Consider the following 20,601-nt stretch of genomic DNA (forward strand, 5'->3'; position numbering starts at 1 on the left):
TTAATTGGAATAATGTGAGCATTCCATATTTTAGAAGTCTCAAGTAACACTCAAATCATTTTCTTTTTGTGTAGACTTCATTTCTCTCTTGAACAGTCAGCATTTTCAAGTAACAGATATTATTGAGCATTTTCTTTGAGACCAGGGTTATTTCCCTTCATTTGAATATAAATTGCCCAGGGACAGGGGCTTTGTTTTGTTGATCACACCAGCTGGAAGGAAACCCAACATCTAATAGACGCTATTGCTAAAATAATGAATTTTTGTTAAATTCTTTTTGAACCCGATGTCACAATTACTCCTGTTATAATTTCACTTTTGTTTTTGAATATTTTAAGATGGGGTGGCGTTTTTGGCATCTGCACCACTTTCCTTGCTTGCCATCTCTTTCTTTCAGAAGAAACATTGGTGTCACTTGAACGTATCAGCTTGCAGCCTTGTTTTCCCATTCACAGGCATGTTTACTTTAATCAGTTTTCACTTACCACATTTTGTTGCAAACTGATTACTAGTTGTACACGCTCCCCCCGAATTTAAGACTGTTCACAAAGACCATTCACTGCCTGGACAAGGAATGATTGGAGGTTAGACCTGAAGAAAGGGTAGAGGCATCCATCCGCTTTGTCTCTTCCACAGGCACTCTCTTTTAAGGAGGAATAGGTAAGTGTTCTTTAATGTTAGCCTGGGGCTTTAGGAAAGATGCTGCTCCTTAGAGAATAAATATTTTAGATATTTGGTTTTTATTTGTTGACTCTGATGTTTTTGGGAAGAAAATTACTCAAAAATTAAAGATGAATTCCCTGTAGAACATGTGGAGAGGGGCTATAGTTAGGAGGAACCAAAGTGTATCTAGTGGGTGTACCTTATACCCCTCTGGTCCCGTGGTCTTTCTTATTCCCTCTTGTACCCTGGGAACTTAGCCTGTGCTGTTTTCTTCCTTGCAAATTAGCTGTCTTCCCTCCTTAAGGAGTAAGTATCCCTGGGAACACATCTGAGTCAGGGTTTCTCAAGCTTGGTTTCTAGAGGTACATTGGGTAACATTTCTCCCAAGATTGTTTCTAACGTACAATTGCTAATGAGCTCATTGGGATGGTAACTTCTTGAAGAACCTCTGTCTCTCTTCTTGCCATCTACCTGCTCTATTTGGGAGCATCCTCAAATAGCTTTCATGCTATGTCTGACGCCTTTGTGACCCTGGGTCTAGATAACAAAACTTGGGAAATTGTGGGAGAATGTATGGGAAGTGTTGATGTTGAAGTTTTGTCTTGAGGTTGTGAGAACAGGCTTATTAAAATTTTGCCCTTCTGGAGAAAGTTTTTCTGAAGAAAATGAGGGAAAGAAAGGGATGTTTTATAATATTTAATTTTATGGGGAGGTAGCCACCCACATTATGACCATTTTAAGCTATTGCTAAAAGAAATGCGTTGTCTTCACAGCTTCGGTTTTGCACATTGATTAAATTTGTGTGTGTATTTAAGCTGTAATAGGATAATTATTTTTGGTGCAAGATATATATACTTACAGAGGACTAATGTGTATCCAATACCCTTGAATTCTCATAGGGAATATTAATTGACTTGGTCAATTAATATTTTAACTGAATATTAATTGAAACTTTTATTGTAGATCCCAAAACTTATTTTTCCCTTTTCCAAACTGGTCTTTTAATACTCAAATTTCATAATTTATAAAGCCTTATGTATCAAGTAGTCAGCACAGGTAAGTGACAAGCTTTCTCAGCCTCTTCTACATTTATATTTATTTTGTGGAGTTGTTGTAAGGGATTAAATAAAGATGTTTATGAAGCAGATGTAGTAAAGGCTTAAATATTAGTTCTCCTTCCTAATATGTTTGAATAATGTAAATGGCTTTTTTATAGCGTACAGAACGTAATGTTAAGTTTGAATATGCAGTCTTAGGGAAAACTCAATATCTTGGTTTTTCTCTTTTGAAAATGGTCCCACAATGTTTGTTATTTTCCATTTGGAAACACCGTGTTTTGTGAACATCTTTCTATTGAATTTTTAGCTTGTATATGCCTTCTTTCCAAGTAGATTAAGCATCTGAGGATAGAAGCCTATACCTCAATTTCCTTTTGAATTGCCAATGCTTAATAAATTTTCAAACATGTTCTAAGTTTTGAATGTTTGGCTTTTGTGATGTATTAATTTGAGTACATTTACATTCCTTACATGAGCAAAGAAACTAGTCGAACATTTAGTGTTGTAAATGGTATCCAACTAGCCAAGCCAAAAAAAAAAAAATCACACGGTGGTACTTGTTAAAATGTTAGTTCTAGGGGCCAGCCTGGTGGTGCAGCGGTTAAGTTCACATGTTCTGCTTCGGTGGCCCAGGGTTTGCTGGTTCTGATCCTGGGTGCAGACATGGCACTGCTTGGCAAGCCATGTTGTGGCAGGCGTCCCACCTATAAAGTAGAGGAAGATGGGCACGGATGTTAGCTCAGGGCCAGTCTTCCTCAGCAAAAAAGAGGAGGATTGGCAGCAGTTAGCTCAGGGCTAATCTTTCTAAAAAGAAAAAAGCAGTTCTGAGGGTAGAGATTTGAGTCTGTTTGTTCACTGCTGTAACCCTCCCAGAACCTGGAATAATTCCTATCACATTGTAGGTGTTGAAGGCTAATTGTTGAATAAATGAATATGGCGGAATGATGTTTGATCTGCTAGTTAGACTTTGTGCCCCCTAGTGCCTCAGCCCTACTTAACTCTGTGATTAAGAGCATGTCCCTTGTTACCAGTGTCTTACCTAGTAAGTGGGGATATTTAACAGATTTCACAAGGCTGTTTGATTTCAGAAAATGAAATTAGTTTGAAAAATGTGAAAAGCTATATAAATATTTGGACACATTCCTGATATGCAGTTCTTTATTCAGAAACGGAACCAAAAAATATAGAGAATCCTCTTAGTTGACTATTTGTACTTTATAGAAAACTAAGCATTTTTTTTCTTTGGTGGAGGTCTGTTTTCTTTACCTACAAATAAAGATACTGTTAGATTTAGGGATCTCAAATTGAAAAGTTTTATGAGTATAGTTTATTCAAGAATAGAAAATTCAAGGCAACCTTAGTTTATTCCTTTTCTTCTGTTTCTTAATCTGTATGTATTCCATTTCTGACATGCTTTTCTTTGTTCTTCCCCACTTTAGAATATAAATAACAAACACTCTTAGGACTTTTATGGGTAGTGCTAACTCACATGATGTCCTGAATTGGACTAAGGCTAATCTAGAGTTTTGGTAAATCCATGTCCTGAGGCTGGGATGTTAATAACCAAATAACGATCATAAAGCTTATCTAAGTAATTTGAAACACCCAGTATGTGGCTCAGTTAATTTGGGGCCAGTTAATAAAAGCTTATCCTGCCTTAAGATACTTGAATGTCCATAACTATTGAATCAGGACAGGTTACATTTGAGGAGTATGGGTATAGTTTTCACAAATAGTGTAGCCCTGCACAATTACTGTCTTGGCTCGTGTTTCCATGTGACCATCTCTCATTTCCTCTGGGATTATATGCTAAGCAAATGTGAATAGATATTACCTCTTTTTTGGGTTTTTCTTTTATCTTCATATGATACCAGTTCCCATTCTTGTCTAGGTTGTTATGATGGAGAGTTTCTCTCTAAATTTAGCCAATGAAGAAGCAAGTTGTCGACTAATCCAGTGTTCTGAAGGTGGCCATTTCATTTGTAAAGCCACACAGATTGAACGGAGACATTAAGAAGCTTATCAAGTGTCCGTCTCCTGGGACCTGTCCAGTCTCTCCTTGCGTGGCCCAAGATGCTATCTCCATCAGCTCATGTTTCCAGTCTTGAGGTGCTCTGTCAAATTTGGAACACAAAATTAAAACTTAGTCTGTGCGGTTCATTTTAGGTAAGCTTTGTAATGGATTCCCTTTCTCATTGGAAAAATAATCTGCAATCATACCGAAGTTTTGTACAGAGACAGGGTCTCTTGACATTTGCTGTTATTCCTGTGGGCTGGAAATTAAAGATACATTGTTATGGCTCTTGGCTTGCATCACATCTTTGCTTTGCTCTTGTGTTCAGAATGGCTCCAGTGCATTTACTTTGGTATTGGGAATGATGTTTAGTACAGTAAGTAACAAATAATTAAGATTGTGCACCTATGAAATTTGCAGTTTCCATCCATTAAGTCCAGCAACATAAATATATGATTGCCAGATATCCTTCAGCAATCCTCCTTTCGTTTCTTTTGCTGGTTACACATATGTTTTTCTGTAGTTTTTTGTTTTGTTTTTGTATTGCTTTTCCACCATGATTAGCAAGTGTTTGTTAAATGAAGCAATAACTTACGATGATGCATAAGGTTTGTTATAGTGAATATATGTTTGACATGCTGTTTTGTTACCCATGCCCACCAAGGAAAAATAAAACAATAGAAATTCTCCTAAAGTAGTTCTTTACTGCTTTCATCCTACTCTGATTGATTAAATTTGCCTCTTGGCAGTGAAATTTAATTTTGATAGGTGTCCATGCCTATTTCTTGGGATTTCTACCAAGTAGAGTCAAGTTTATGCAAGCAATTGTAGATTCTTCTTTTCTGAAATACTGAGAGACAATTAGAATGCTAAATCATGAAATAAATGTATTGACTACTTGCTCGGTACAGGCACAGTGCTAGGTACTAGTGCTAGTGGCAAACAAGACAAATTCAGTACCTGGCCTTTGGAATGTGCAGTCTAGTCTAAGAAACAAATTACACAGATAGCAACTCTTGTTTTTTTTTTTCCCTTACTTTTCCTTAAAATAAGCGTGATGATGCTAACAGACCTAGCGGAGTCTGAGGGGTATGGCCAGGAAATGCTTTCCCCAGGATGTGACATGTCGAAAGTCAACAAGAGTTAAGCAGATAACTCTGTAGGGCAGGCTAGGGGGTGGAAGAGTGGCCCAGCCCTCAGGACAGCACATGGAAAGGCCCTGAGGTAGGCTGGCAGACCATTGTGATGGGAGTGTAATGTTGAGAAACGAAGAGGGAGAAAATGTGAGCTCTCTCAGTGACCATAAATGAAACTAGAGAACTCTGTAGGGTTTTCAGGGCCATTAAGGATTCTGGACTTTATCTTAAGATGGCTGGGAAGCCTTTGGATAGTTTTAAGCAAAGGAGTGACATGCCTCTGAATAGGACACTTGCAGGTTATTGTCTGAATCATCTTACAAGACTGAGTCTTTTTTGAAATCTGGCAATATGCGGAGAGTTTTTGAAATAGTGATTTTAGAAATTCTTTAGAATATGAGTAAAGTTAGGCTTTAGCATTTTTTTTTAGGGGGATTCTTTAACTTAGTTAAACTTGGAAATGTTTTCTTCTGCTTCTCTCATTAATATCCTTAATTTCTTGCATGACTTCATGTGAGAAGTGATAGTTTAAAATGTGGCCAAACTCTTCTTGATACTTAATTTACTTTGAAAATATAAGGCTTTGATATTTTCAATTATTTGTAATACGTGGAGCTTTAAACTTTTATATAGTAACAAGTTTCATACATTTGAGTTCAGGAGCTCTTGTCAGTTTATGAGTTTAATTTTTTCCCCCCTGTCATAGCTCTAAGATTGTATTTCAAAGAATAGTGTGTGTGTGTGTGTGTGTGTAAAAGTATCAGTCTTTTGGAATTAAGATTTATAGTCATCTTGCATGTATCTGTGTATTCATATGCCTGTGTGTGTGTATATATACATGCATACTCTGTCTGCTCCTCCATTTTTATATCATTTTTAGATAAGTCGGATCAGTAAAAGGATATTCTAGCAGTAGGAGTTGCTAGCTTGTGCTAGAAGGTGGTGACTGCAAGTGGGTGGGGCGTTTAGTCTTCAGGGTAGAACCAGAGACCTACTCTTAAAGAAGGTAGAGAGATCTAAATGTGGGATCCTGGCCCTGATTGAGAAGCAGAGCCTGAGGTAACTTCATACATCCACATTGGACGGAGCGGGGGTGGGAGGAGTACTGGATGAACTTAGGAAGCATTCTGCTCCTACAATAAAGACCTCCTTCCTTTGCATTGTTGGGGTCCTCAGCCACTCTGCTGCTGCATAGCTAGGCACCTATGGAAGTCTCGCTTATGGAATAATCCATGCATTACATAGTGCCTGTTGTCAATTTTCTTTTTTTCTTTGATTTGATTAGCTCTGACCTAATAACTGCCAATCCTCCTCTTTTTGCTGAGGAAGATTGGCCCTGAGCTAACATCCATGCCCATCTTCCTCTACTTTATACGTGGGACGCCTACCACATCATGGCTTTTGCCAAGCAGGGCCGTGTCCGCACCCGGGATCCAAACCAGTGAAACCTGGGTCACCGAGAGAGAAGCAGAACATGTGAACTTAAACCGCTGCCCCACCGGGCTGGCCCCTAATTTTCTCTTTTAAGTTAGAGGCCTGTCAGGGTCATACCTATACTGGTGCAGAGGAAACTCATGCTAGTTACAATTCAGCTTAACTTAGTATTTATTCATAAATACAAAGCAGTAACCAAGTCTCGTTTGCTCTTTGGGAAAACTAATAATAGCATGAATGAAATAAATCAACTGACTTTGTAGGAAACAAATAACTAAGGGATTGGAGAACTTCGTGTGCTCAGATTTGAGAAGGTAATACACCTGTAAAACAAGAACAGATTGCTGGGAAAAGCAGCAGTCAAATTATTGGGGTTTTTTTAGTCATTTTTAATTTCTTGGAAGTACTGAAATAAGACTGGACGTGGCTAAGAACCAGGCTGGTTATTTTTATTCAACGAATCTCCCAAAAGAGAGAGAAGGCGAGAGACGTTATGGGACATGGAGGACATATGAAAACCTCTAATGTTGAACAGTTCTAGAACCAGGAACAGATAATTTAGAGGAAGGAAAAATCAATCAATAATGAGAATTTCTTTGAGCTGAAGAAAGACAAGTGTCCGCATGAACTAGGATAGGTGAGAAGGACCTGTACCTAGACATCCTGGTGGAATTTCAGATTTTCCAAGCTTAGAGAAAATCCTAACAATGTTTGAAGGAAGAAATAGGTTATCTACAATGGTAACAGACCTCAGACATTTCATAAGTAATATTGGATGCTAGGCAAAAAATGAATTTGGTCTTTAAAGTTTTGAGGGGAAGTTATTTTCAAATGACAATTTTGTACCTAGGCAAGTAATAAATTGTGGAGACAAATGGAAGAGGGTTTTGGTTCTGCAAAGATTTAAAGTTTTACTTTATGCACCCTACTTTAATGATGGAAAAAGTACAAGGAAAAAGATGCATGAGGTCTAGAAAACAGTGGCTACCAAAATAAGCTAGGAGAAGCCAAGAAAGATTGAAATAAGAAAATGAGTTGACCCTGAAGGCTTGTGATGTTCTTCACCCAGTGGGTCTCGTGCCAATTACTCCTCTTTCCCTTGGTCCTTTCACAATGCTTCCTTCCCCAGTTAATATACTTATAACATCAAAACACTGAAATGCCACGTTTATGTGGTTTAACATCTAATGATCACCTTCGTGCTCTCCTTATCACAGCTATAGAACAGAATGAAAATACAATAAACCTTGACAGTGTACAGATAGAACTGTCAAACCTGGAGCTGGAAGTAGAAGATAAAAGAAGGTTGCATGTACTAAATGTCTAACCTTTCACTAGGGGGTCAGATGCCAACAAGGTGGTATGGGTTTGTCTACTTAAAGTTACAAACTAATTATATAATTGTCCCTAAATTCCAAAACAGAACTCTTAGAAAGTGGATCTGGCTGTTTTAGACCTTTATATGCATTTTAATCTTCTACGCGCTGGTATTTTAATATAATCATGAAAGTGGTTAGTTTTAGGGCCAAAAAAATAGTTTTTTCTTTGTCAAAACTCTCAAATTTATATGTTTACTTTCTACCACCTCTCAAGATTAGTGGGTCAGAGGCCTTTCTGCCACTGGACTACAAGCGACATACATTGTATCCCTTACGGGATGTTGAGTACTTTTCCCCAGGAGATGCTGAATAGGAAGGATTGTCCAAATTCTGTTTCCATCTCTCTTCTATGCAGGAACTTAAGTGCTTTCCAAGGCTTACTGGGCTTGGATTTCCTATCACACTGTACATGGTCAAGGGTGGGAAGACTTATTGGTTATCTAGTCTATCCTTAGTTTCGGGGGGGGAACCCATTGTTTTCAGACATGAGATAATCTAGCCCATTTCTTCATAGAATTAGTGTCTCTATCATCTTTCTTAACTGACCTCGTTATTGCAGGGTAGAACGTGGAAGTTTTTCTAGCTGGTTGTCACTGCTTGCATTGTGTCTGTAGTCTAAATTGAAAGCAGCTGTCTAGAATCTGCATGACAACACCACGTGATTGACAGATTGTTAGGTTACTCTCTCCCCTTGTTCTTTTCAGGTTGAATTATAGTCATGTCACTTAATGATGAAGGTAGTTCTCAGAAATGCAGTTAGGCGATTTTGTCGCTGTGCAAACATCATAGAATGTGCTTGCACAAACCTAGATGGTATAGCTGCTACACACCCAGGCTCTATGCTACTAATCTTACAGGACCATCATTGTATACATGGTCCATCATCGACTGAAATGTCATTATATAGTGCATGACTGTATTACTTTCACATAGGCCCTCTACTCACATTCCGTGGCCATTTTCACTGTCCTTAAATTTGACTTAAGCCATAGCAATCAGGCCTAAGGGAAAAAATGGCTTCCATAAAAGGGAATTTTTAAACACGCCTTTGAAGTGTGATTACTACTAAAGTTAGATTTTTTTTTTAGTCTCCCCTGTTAATTGCTGATGGGAAGTCTAATGATGACTTGAGAAGTTACAGAGATCACTCCAGTCCAGGATAACAGTGGATTTGGTCTGTGTGTACTTAAAGCTGGCAGCTGGTCTTCAATTTTGACCAGTGATTAAGTGGAAACAAGTTGACGGTCCAGAGAATTTCCGCTTTCCTACCCTCATTTTTCAGCTTTACTTGTAGACCATTGTCCGGGTAGAGAAGACCCACAGAAGGATGCAGTGGTGGCAGTGAGAGAAGAGCATTCAGCGTGTGGTCTTGGGACTGGTTAAAGTCCGAGAAGGAGAAAGGGCCTGATGCTTTAATTAGGATAACTAGATACTTTAATCAGCAAGATCGCTTTAACCATTAAGACCTGGGAAACAATTGACCTATTAAATTCAAATCAAGAATAATTATAAAACTCTGATCCCTATGGATTAAAGGTTATTAAGTAATACTCCTTCATGGTAAAATTTTGTAACTCTCATTCGACAAATATTTATTAAGCATTTATCTGCCAGTCATTGGAGATATACAATCCCTTAGTTACTTTCAAACCTAATGTATTTTAGAACTTAATCCTAATAGGGAAGATGACTTCTTTGATTAGCTCTAGGTATTATTTATATGGGTAAATGAACTCTTTTATTAGATGTTTCTTATTGGTGGTATGTAAGTCATGTTTTTGTAAACTATTACATTTTTTTAATATAACTGGAAATTTAAGTATTGAGTGACTATAACATTCTGGGACCACATATAAATCATGGTTACTAATTCTAAATCATTGCACCTGTCATCATAGGTTGAATGAACTGGAACTGTGGGAAAAGATTCAAGTTAACCTATGAGGTTTTTCTAGCTATAATTTGAAGATTGAGAGACTTGGGGGTTATGACTAACTTACCCTGATTACATAGTCCCTAGGAATATCAATGAGAGGCATTGTTTACTAGTTCTTCAGCCCTTCTCCTTATATGAATACACTGGCAAAGACATAATAGTTAAATCCTCTTTACTTTGTGTATATCTGGGAAACAAGGCTTTAAACACCTGTTGCATAGTAGTAGCAGGACTTCTTAGAACCCATATGCTTATTTATCAGGTCATGGAGAGGTGTGGAGAAATTAATGCTACTCAAGTTTACCCAGTAAAAATAGTGGATCAGATAAGCTGCAAGCCATATGTCACTACTCCGGGGAGCTTGCTCAGGTTGGAGCCAAGTCAGGAGTGCTTGCTTACTGTGAACTTATGGCCTCTCCAGAAACCTTCTGCCTCAGTCCGTGCATAGTTTGTAAGAGTGAACCAGTAAAATACCATCTTCACCTAGGGTCCTTAATTCCATTGTTTAAGCTTAGTCCAAATGTTTGAGTGCATCTATATGCCAAGCATTTCTGTGGGCTCTAGGTATGTAAAGGTGTCATATGGTCACCTGGGAAGTTCTTACTGGAGAGGATGATTTGTGAAAATGAAGGTCATTCTGCCCTGGTTGTTTGTGGGTTTAGGTCAAAATGCTGTGGTCTGGGTAAAACTTCCTGCCACTATAAGGAAGAATAAAAAGTATTAAGAGAACTGATGTCTCCCATCCCTTCACTGATCTTAGACCATGCTGTAACTGGTGTTAGTAAAGGGCCATGTCATCAAATCCCTCTAATTGTTTGACTTGGAATTGAGGCCTGCCTACCTGTTGTATCAGGAAAGAATAAAAGCAGAAGGGCTGAAAGTTTGTCAATCTCTCCTTGCTTCCTTTTCCCTTACTTTCCAGGACTCTGTGGTAAAGAACATCATTATTTAAGAGTCAAAAACATGACCTTAGGAGCCTGTGGTGTTGAAGAAACCTTATTTCTTTAAATTGTGGCATTTAGGACATTTCTTTCCTCTGAGATAGTCTTTGGATAAATAAGTGAGAACTGTTGACCCATCCTGATCCAGTTGTTGAAATTACAAGGTTTAGTACTTTGCCTCTGAGTTGAGGAAAGACTAAGTCTATGAAATCATCTAGATAAGACATAACATAAAAAGCATGCCCATGATTTTGAGAAGACAGGTTAAACTGCCTAAGTATTAGGAAAAGTGGAAAAGAGTGGAAAATTGCTGCACTCTCTTTTCTCCCACCTAGCTTCTAGAACACTTTCCCTCAGCATTTAGAGAATGTTTTTGCTACAACTTGCTATAACTTTTCAGTAATTTTCCTAAGAAAGTGCTTTATAATTTGTGAATGCATGCTGCAGACTTTTGTTTTATGCTCGCCATAGCCCTGCTTATTACCCTCCAACAAACATGCCTTTTTTTCAAATGAGAACACTGTGACACTAGGATGTTACATTGATTTGCTCCACATCTCAGAACTAGCATGTGGCAGAATGGAGACTGGAACTCTTGTATCTGGATTCTTAGTCCATTGTCCTTTTAGTCTCTTGTTGGTCTTTATTAGAATGTTATGAAAAATTGCAATAAAGAAGTATGCTATCAGCCATCATTGTTATGTCTCAACACCTGATATACCCTTGCAATAGAGTTCTAATCCTGCACATTCTTCACAGTGAATATTATAAAACGGATATGTGTGTTAACCCTGGGGTTGACATACTACGGCCATATCTGGCCTTCTGCCTGTTCTTGTTTGGCCCCCTTCACATTTTGAAATTGTTGAAAAAAAATCAAAACAATAATATTTCATGACCCATAATTTTTATGGAGTTCAGCTATCAGTGTATATAAGTAAAGTTTTATTGGAGCATAGCCACGTTCATTCATTTATGTATTGTCTGTGGTTCCTTTAGTGTTATGATGGCAGAGTTGAGTAGTTTCAACAGAGACCAACCATATGGCCAGCAAAGCCTAAAATATTTGCTAGCTGGCCCTTTACAGAAAATGTTTGCTGACTCTTGTGTTAGATTCTTGTTGTGCGCTCTGACTTTCATTGACGTTGGATACAGCCATCTAACCCTTCTGGACCCCCATCTAACTCTTCTTACCAGGATCTTACCCTAGATCTCTAAAGTTTCAAGTGGGAAGTACCCTTCAGTAACTAGGATTTGTTTTTTTTTAAATTATTTATGACAAAATTGGTCACTTTGACATGTCCATGAACAGTATGACTACACTTCAGCTACCTAAACCTAATCCCATAGGACGTAAATGTCCTTTACAGAATCATAAAATAGACACTTGCTGACATCTCCAAATGTTTTGTTTAGGCTGACACATTGAGATTAGTACTGTTACAAAGAGGTGCTGTCCAGACTCACCTAGGCAATAACTTTTACTTGTCCCAGTGGTGGCCAGGCCATTACTACTTCACAGGTTCTTTATTCCAGCCTCTGCCTTCTCAGCATATTTACTACCTTCTAATTACAGGTAAGAGGCCATAACACCCACCTTCATATCCTGCAGTTCTCTATAATTCTCACTCTCTTTGCCTCTGTGGTACAGAGAAAGAAAGAATCCTCCTTTTTCCAAGGCTTTCCGCTCTACCTCACCCATTCCTTCTACCTCATCTCTTTGCCCCATTCCTTCTGATCTCCGGGATCTTACTGCAGTGCTTTCCCCTTTTCTCTAGACTCTTCTTTTCTCCATTGGTTCCATTCTCTGCATCCTGTAAACATGCAGGTCTCCTTTATCCTAAAAACTGTCCTCCTCTGAGTTTCATACTCCTCAAACTACAACCTGATTTCTTTTTACTTTTACAGCCGAATCTCTCTAGAAAGAATAATTTCTTCTTCCTCATCTTCTGTCTGTTTGACCTATTACCTCTGGTTTCTGCTTTAATTCCTCTGTTGGACCTGCTGTCATCAATGACCTAGCTGTCTTAACCAGTGACCTTTGTTTAGGCCTCATCGTATAGGACCTGTCTGCAGTAATTCCCACTGTTAACTATCCCTCCTGTGTTGAAACTCTTCATTATCTTTATTGTTTTGGGCTCCACTGATCCTTGAGCGTCTTGAATCCTCTCTAACGTTTGTTGGTCTCCTCTTCTGATTCTCCCTTTATCCACTCGTAAATCTTCCTTCTCTTAGGCCCCTTCTCTTTTCCTTCTTTACATTCTGCTTGGGTGATTTCATTCATGCCTGTGGCTTTATCTAATATCTTTGTTGATGTGCCCTGATCCCTTTCTGTCCAGCCCTCTTTCCTTAACTCTAACTCCTTACAGGACACCAGCACATAGGCATGTCCTGTAACTCTCCTGAATGCAACTCAGTTTTTTCTTTGACTTAAACATGCGTATCTCCTGTTACCTGTCTTAGTGGATGGCGGCAGTGTCTTAGAAACCATGGTGTTAGCTTTGGCTTCCTCTTTTTCTCCACTCCCTGAAATCATTGCGTCACCAGATATCTCTGCTTTAGCTCAGATGTGGCTTAGTGTGTTCTCACCAGATGTTCTCCTAATACTTGATCATTCAGTGCCTTGTGATGGCTTACCAGCTCTGCTGTGAGGCCTCCTAACTGGTCTCCCAGTCATCAGTCTCTGACCAGTTAATCCATCATCTATATGGCTGTTGGTGTCATCTTCAGAAAATACACATCTGATCATGCCTTTCTCCTCAAAGTCAAAATGCTAATTGAACATTAGAGTGTATACTGTAGTTGACAGTGCAGAAACTGATCCTGCCAGCCTCTGCAGTCCTAACTCTTCTCCTGTGTACCCTGCGCTTCAGTCTTACCATTTGCCATCCCCTGGATATACACTGCTCTTTCATGCCTCCGTGCCTTTGCGTGTGTTATTTCTATCTAGAATGACATTGTACCCTGCGGGATAAGCTCCACAACCTTCAAGGGCCATGATAACATGTCTTCTGGTGAAGTCCTTGGATTCCCTCACAGTGAATCATTGTCCTCACTTTGCGTGTACTTCATGGTGCTTTTCTTGCACTTACCATGTTACAGGATACTCATGTCTTACTTGCCTGTCTTCTGCACAAGCTGGTCTTTACAAATTGGAGTGGGAAGCAGGGGAGAACAATAGCTATATTTGACTCATCTCAATATCTGCAGCATCTGGTACTTTATAGCTACCATGGTGGGTGCCCACTCAAATGCATAGAGAAATGAATTTTAAAAAGCAGCGGGGAGCCTGGGGGTCAGGCCAGATTTCCCAGAATGACTGTGGAGCAGGGAAATAACTATGTGCTGTGTGTATATATGAAAGATACTTGGATAACTACTGGAAGCTGACCGTTATGTTTATTATTATCTTGGTATCTGTTGGTAAATGTTGAATGAAGGAGTGACTCTGGATGTGGTCTGTAAGTGTTGGGTGTCTGAATCCTTCTGGAGCACTTCACTTTCTACATAGCTTTTTGCCTTTGAAGATTTAAATGATAGTTGGCCAGTTCCTTCAGGGAGAACCTGGGATAGGGAATGAAGGAGAATATGACTTTGGGAGCCAAGAAGAGAGCCATGAGCAAGGAGTTAATAGAACTATGACTTATTTAGAAAGCAGTTCTGTGAATTTTGGTAAAACAGATCTAAAATTTGCTGTTAATGAGTTTTCATCAGGCATTAAAAACTGAAAGAGAGAAAGAAAACATTTACAGGGCTGCTTTAGACTGAATTCTTCACACAGCCAGGAGCCTTCCAGCCTTCTGAAGTGATGGTTCTAGATCACCTGCTTTGTGTGAGAGGCAGGTAATAGAGTGTGACAAATGAGAGTGACCCATAGCCTCTGCAAGCTGTGGTTTTGCCTTTTAGAGTCTTATTCTTAGATGAGAAAAGAGAAAAAGGATAGGAGAAGTAGAGTAGGGCTTGTTTTCTAGAATAACTTCCCCTTGTGTCTCAGTCAGTCTGGGCTGCTGTAACAAAGTACCACAGACTTTGTTATAAACAGAGCAGTTTATTGCTCACAGTTCTGGAGGCTAGACTTCTGAGATCAGGGGGCCAGCATGATGAGGTGAGGCCCCCCTCTGGGTGCAGACTTATTGTTGTGTCCTCCCTTGGTGGAAGGGGTTAGGGAGCTCTCGAGAGCCTCTTTTGTAAGGCACTAATTCTGTTCATGAGGGTTCCACCTCATGAACATGTGAATTTTGGGGGAACACAAACATTCAGACTGTAGCACCCTGATTAGAAATCTGGCTGTACTGTTAGAAAGCACTAGAAAGAGTAAGAGTACTGCCCCCCAGTACTTCCTCACCCAGCTCAAACCAACTCAGTTGGTACATCATTGACAGTAGGATTTATAGAAATTCTGCTAAACATACTTTCACCTGTTTTGTGAAGACTTTCTTCGGTAGCATTTCAAGAATTTGAGGGAGCTTTGTTGCCTTCTTGCATGGTTTCTTGCCAGCTAGTGTCTTCACTTTGTACAATGCAGTGCTGTAGGAACTAGCTCATCTTAGACCGTGACTCCTGTTTACTCTCGATGGTTCATTTACATAACCCAATCACAGGTCCTAGCCAGTAGTAATATAAAATCGTTCAGGTGGAAACCAAGAGATTCACACACACAAAGTTCAACAACTTAGTAGTTATTAGGAAATATTAACAAAGTGCTCCTACAGGTTTATTTTTTCACTGAGCCTCTAGCTGGGCTGCAATGTCTAGACTAACTTTTGTCTTCAAGGAGATTATACTAAATTATAGTTATTAAGTTTTAGAAATTGGGCAAAATCATTTATGTGTCAAGGTAGGAATGGTAGGATGATTTGAAGTAAGGAAATATTACTGAACTTGTGAAGATTTTGATCATATTTAGCATTTACTGACTGTGTGCTGTGTGGCAGACGGACATTAGTGAACTGGCTCTCTGGAGTGAGAAGAAAGTGAAAATGATTATGTTTCCAGAATATGTTATAGTGTTGCTTTATTTTTGAATTCTTTTAGAGCGATGCAGTACTGACCTTTTGGGGATTATCACTAAAATTTTCGTTAGATCAGTTTCTTTTTTTCCTTTTATGTGAATTAAGTCATGCTACTTTCTTAAACTTTATGTTGATTATACTCAAGGACATACATATTCAACAAAAACTTGAATATTTACTATAACTCTAGGCAAAGATGATCAAGGCATAATAGGAATGTAATTGTTTCTGGGAACTTTTTTGTTGTCAAAAGAATAATGTTCTGAATGGAGAATTAAAGAAAATTAGATGTTTCTTAAACTTATTCTGTCACCTGTTCTTTGTGATTTTTCTTGATGCTATCATCACTGGAGCATTTATCAAATTGAGTTTTATTTTTGGGGGGTCATACTTAATGGTATATAAAAATAACCACATATACATTGTAAATTATTTTTTAAGTTGGGCAACTTTGAAGATGCACAGGAAATTAATAGACCATTAGGCACGCTCCAGTTATGTTTTTGTAGAAAGATGAAGGATCAGTCCACAACTTAGTACTTTTTTATCATTCATTTCATTAGAAAATACTCATTAGACAAGGGATGCAAAGTAGGAAGTGTAATACGAGTGTGTTTTTAACGAGGAAGTTGCAGACACACTCCAGAGGAGGGCATGAGTTGTATGGCAGTAGATAAGAGTGCTGGTGAGATGGTCTGGAGTATATTTGATGAAAAGTCACTGCACTACTTTAATGGAAGAGAGTAACACAGTTAAAATAATATATAACTAGTAGCTTTGATAGTGAAGTTCAGAACAGGCTTGCGGAGGGCAGTGTCAGTGGCTGGAAGTTTGGTGAGGAATAGATTGGAATAATCTGGTGAGAGGTGGCGAGTGTCTTGATTAAGGATGGTGCAGGAGGGCTACAGAGAGCCGCAGAAAGGGTGCTGTGAGGCAGTTTAACGTAAGGTATTTGGGAATGAAAACCTTGCCAAGTAAGGTACGTTTAACCAATGTGTCATTATGTTTGGGCCCAACTCTGCTATTCCAGGTGTTGGATTTAACTGAAAAATACACATTTCATGCCACCTCCAAGTGTGAGAAGCTCTTGTACTATAGAACTTTGGAGTAGGAGAATGGGAAAATGTAACTGTTATTGTTCAGAAGTTTATCACCCATTTTCTCCTTTAGTAAAGTTGTCTCACTCCTTTGAGGGTCATTTGGATTATCACTGAGCCTCTCAAATAATTTAACATCCCTATATGAATAAAATCCATTAAATTAATTGATTGGGAAAGATAAAATTGCCCTTTAAGAAGTTCCTTTTGTTTGCTTTTTTCTGTGTGAAAATGCTTCCTCTTACAATTCTTCTGCTACATAGTGAAGAGATACTAGGATGTGGTGGCTTCCGCTCTTTCCCCCTCTCCTCCTCCACCATAATCTTGGGCGCTAATATAGCATCGTTGTTTTGTTAGCTTGCCTCCACAATAATTCTCCTCCCTCTTCTGAAAAGCCTCCTTGCCAGAGGACAATGGAGAGCATTCTTTCTTGCAATAGATGCTAATTGTGTTCTTAGTTGGGATCTTGCTGTCATAGTCACAATCACTGTGTCATTGTGCTGGGAGGCTGGGTCAGAGTAGTTATTGTGCAGAGTAATGAATGCTGTTTACTTGTGATGTGTCGTTGCCTGCATCTGGGGGTGAGAACACGCAGGCACTGTAATTTGCCTGGCGAATGGTCAGACTGTTATAAAATAACATCATCTGTAAAGCAAGTTAACTGTCACAAAGAACTATTGATCTTTTTTTTAAATATAGAATTTTTAATGAGAAACTTTGAGTAATAGAGATGAAAGATGTGAGAACAGCTACCTTGTATGTGTTACATGGTGTATTTGGGGATCAGGTTTACATATTCAGAAGTTAAGGGACTGGAAGTGCCAGCTCTGGAAGTCTCTGCTCTGGCTCAGATTAAGAAGAGCTGTTTAACCACAATTAATTATGTATTGGGTAAGTGACGTGACTGGCATCAATTAGGAGCGTGGCTTTGCGTCAGTGTCCACTTCATGAAACTTGTGAATTCTGAAAGTGTAATCACTGTGTATGTGGTTTCCTTGCCTAGTTCTTTCACCTATGTAAGGAAAAGATATTTTTTATGTAGTTACTGAAATGGGATGGTACTTATCTCAAGAATTCTTGCCAAAGTAAAAGGCAACATTTTGCTCTTTAAAGAAGGTTGATGATATTTTGCAAGGATCAGTTTTGGAGCTGATTATTTTCTTGACTAACCATGTCCTGTAGTTTCTTTCTCTCCACCCCACTGCCTATTTTTTAAACACTTTTCAGATGTTTGACTGCTCATTAGCATTACTCATTAAAAGTGGTCTGGGGAAAGCATTTCAAAGCAGTCCTTTTTATACTTGTTTCTTCAAGTTTTGTCAGATTTCCAGCAAATATAAACCAAGTTATTGCTTAAAGTGAAATTTAACGTAAAATCTGTTTTTTATCTATTCCCTCTTGCCTGCTTAGCACACATCTAAATGATTGCTTTTTAGAGAAATGGATTTTGACTAGCATAGTAATTTATATCTCTTGAAGAGAGAGTAAGTGATGTTTGGTGTGACCTACTCAAGTTTTTAAAGTTTGGGGTCCTTTTCATGATCCCAAGAACTTAGAAATAGCAAGGGGTTGGTAATTGGGAGGAGAGAAATATAGGTGAGCTAATGTAAGAATTAAATCATCTGCCTATTGTAGGTAAAATTCCTTTTGTTCATTATTGTATAGTATTAAAGTAATGCTATGTATAATTCTACCTTTAAACAGAAATAATATATGTTCAATGCAGAAAATTTGGAGAATATTTTTTATTAAAAAAGTTCAGCAGATCACCAATTATTTCTATACCTGCCATCTAAAATAACTATTGTTAAGTTTTGTTTTTGTGGATCTATTCTGTGATTTTGTAGATCATTTTTCCATAAACCTTGTTTTGGACTCAAAGCCATTCAGAAATGCAATAGTCATTCTAAGTTTCTTCCCTAATCCAAGAGCAAGTTTCTGTAAAAAGTTTTTAACCAAGATTTTTCTGATATTAAATGGGTTGAAAATTAAACTTAGGAAAAAACCGAGGACTATGAATACTTAAGAATATTTCCTACCATTTCTAAAGTTTCCAGTTTTTCTTTTGACACTAACCTTTTATATTATTACAAAACAGCTGGATCTTTGTGCGTAAATAGAAAATAGAAATCTTTTCTGATTTAGACATTGAAAACAAATTTCCTCTGTTGTACAGGCATATTGGTTTTAGTCAGGGTGAGACTGATTGAATTGTTCTTAGTGGAGGTATACAGAGGACCCTAATTCACAAATTGCCTATTTTTACATGTTTTTTCCCTTAGATAGATAACTGCAAGTCAGTTAAGATGTTCTTAGAGAAAGTTGCTTTGTCTCTTCATTTTTTTTAACCTCCCCCTTTTCTCCCCATGACAAACTGACATCTGCTTCCATATCGCTAACCGCTGCTGTTTCTTTTCTGCTTCTGTGACAGCTAGCCGATGGCGGAGTCTCTTCTCTTCAAATGTCTCACTGGCTTTTCCTTATAGTCCTGTTGCAAGACTCAGCCCTTATAGCAATGGCATTAATACTCCCAGCTTCTCTAAAACCTCCAATAAAGCAATACTAACACCTGAAAGAACAGGTAATATTTCAACTTCTTGTCTAGCCGCTTGCTTTGTAATTCAGTCACTAAACACAGTTTAAATATCCATCATTGACAAGCTTGAGTGGAGAGTTTGTGCTGCACACTTACTTTGGGTACAGAAATGGCTCCGTGAATTTGTAGTTTGACACCATCAATCTACTGCTGTCAGTTGGGTGTGGTAGAAGGCCTTCTTCCTGGTTAACAAAAGCATACGTGTGTTGTTACATGTTTCCGCATGCCTAATATGCCTTCAAAATTAAATGTCAAACACAATTCAAGTAGTTTCTATTATGATTCAATATTATAAACCTTTTATATCTTGTTTTTTTACATTATATTTTTCTGGTAGTTTTTTGATTAAGCCAGGGCTACGTAGAACAAACTGTCATCATGGCTTTCTACGAGGTGAAGGGCTCACCTTTCCTCATTCGTCTCAGCACTGGTGCGGTTCCGTCCCACAGCGCTCTCCCTTGGGGGCCTTCCTTCCTGGGTTGTCTCATCAAGCCATTGCTTTTTCCCTTTCATGAGTGACTACAAGTCCCCTGTGACTACTCTGCTCTCAGTCAGGAAGGTTTTATAGATGCTTCTCTGTATGTATGTGTGCCTTTTATGTGCGATATTTTATTCATTTATAGCACTGCTGTTTGTACCTGTTTAAAAAATGGACCAGATTAAAATTTAATTTTAAAATATATATTCAGTTACTACCAGAGACAAGCATATCTGAATATTCACTGAAAGCATACATGGATATGTATTCTCCTACCATGCCTTTAGGTGTATACATATCTAATGGGATACAGATTTTAGCGTGAGGGACTTTTTTTTATTGTGTTGAAAAACATAACATGAAATCTACCCTCTGAACAATTTTTTAGTGTACAGCACAGAGCGATTTTTTAAATTGTGAAAATTGAATTTGAAAAAAGATGGTTTCGTATATACGGATTGTGAACATGTGAAGATGTGCATATTATCTCACCATTACATGGTGATGTATTGGTAGTTTCTTGGTGACATTATGAAAACAGGAAAAACAATGCTGACTGTCGATATGAATTATAAAGCATATATAGATATCAGTTCTTTAGACTAAATAATGAACATATTTCCTTTGTTTTTTAGGTTACACCTCCAGGGGCTCCCCTCTCAGTCCCCAGTCGTCTATAGACAGTGAGCTGAGCACTTCAGAATTGGAGGATGATTCTATCTCCATGGGATATAAGTTACAGGACCTCACTGACGTTCAGATCATGGCTCGTCTGCAAGAAGAAAGTATGTTCCCCTTTTTAAACTAGAAAGCTTAAACCTAGAGGCTTCTACTTGCAATAAAAGGGGGCAGGGAGG

At 38.4% G+C, this 20,601-nt stretch overlaps 1 protein-coding gene across 3 annotated transcripts in view; it reads left to right on the forward strand.

Annotated features, from left to right (window-relative positions):
• SLAIN1 (SLAIN motif family member 1) overlaps window positions 1-20,601 on the forward strand; it is a 56,550-nt gene that overhangs the window by 18,814 nt on the left and 17,135 nt on the right. Inside the window, exons 3-4 of one of the 3 annotated variants that reach the window (XM_044779839.2) lie at window positions 19,102-19,251; window positions 20,380-20,529. In XM_044779839.2, the coding sequence (XP_044635774.2) occupies window positions 19,102-19,251; window positions 20,380-20,529 (300 nt within the window). Of the gene's footprint in view, window positions 1-3,761; window positions 3,888-19,101; window positions 19,252-20,379; window positions 20,530-20,601 lie in introns of those variants that run through there. The other 2 variants (XM_070520029.1, XM_044779840.2) reach the window with 2 other exon arrangements.

This window comes from Equus asinus, chromosome 11 (assembly GCF_041296235.1).
Source record: "Equus asinus isolate D_3611 breed Donkey chromosome 11, EquAss-T2T_v2, whole genome shotgun sequence".
NCBI classification, from domain to species: domain Eukaryota; kingdom Metazoa; phylum Chordata; class Mammalia; order Perissodactyla; family Equidae; genus Equus; species Equus asinus.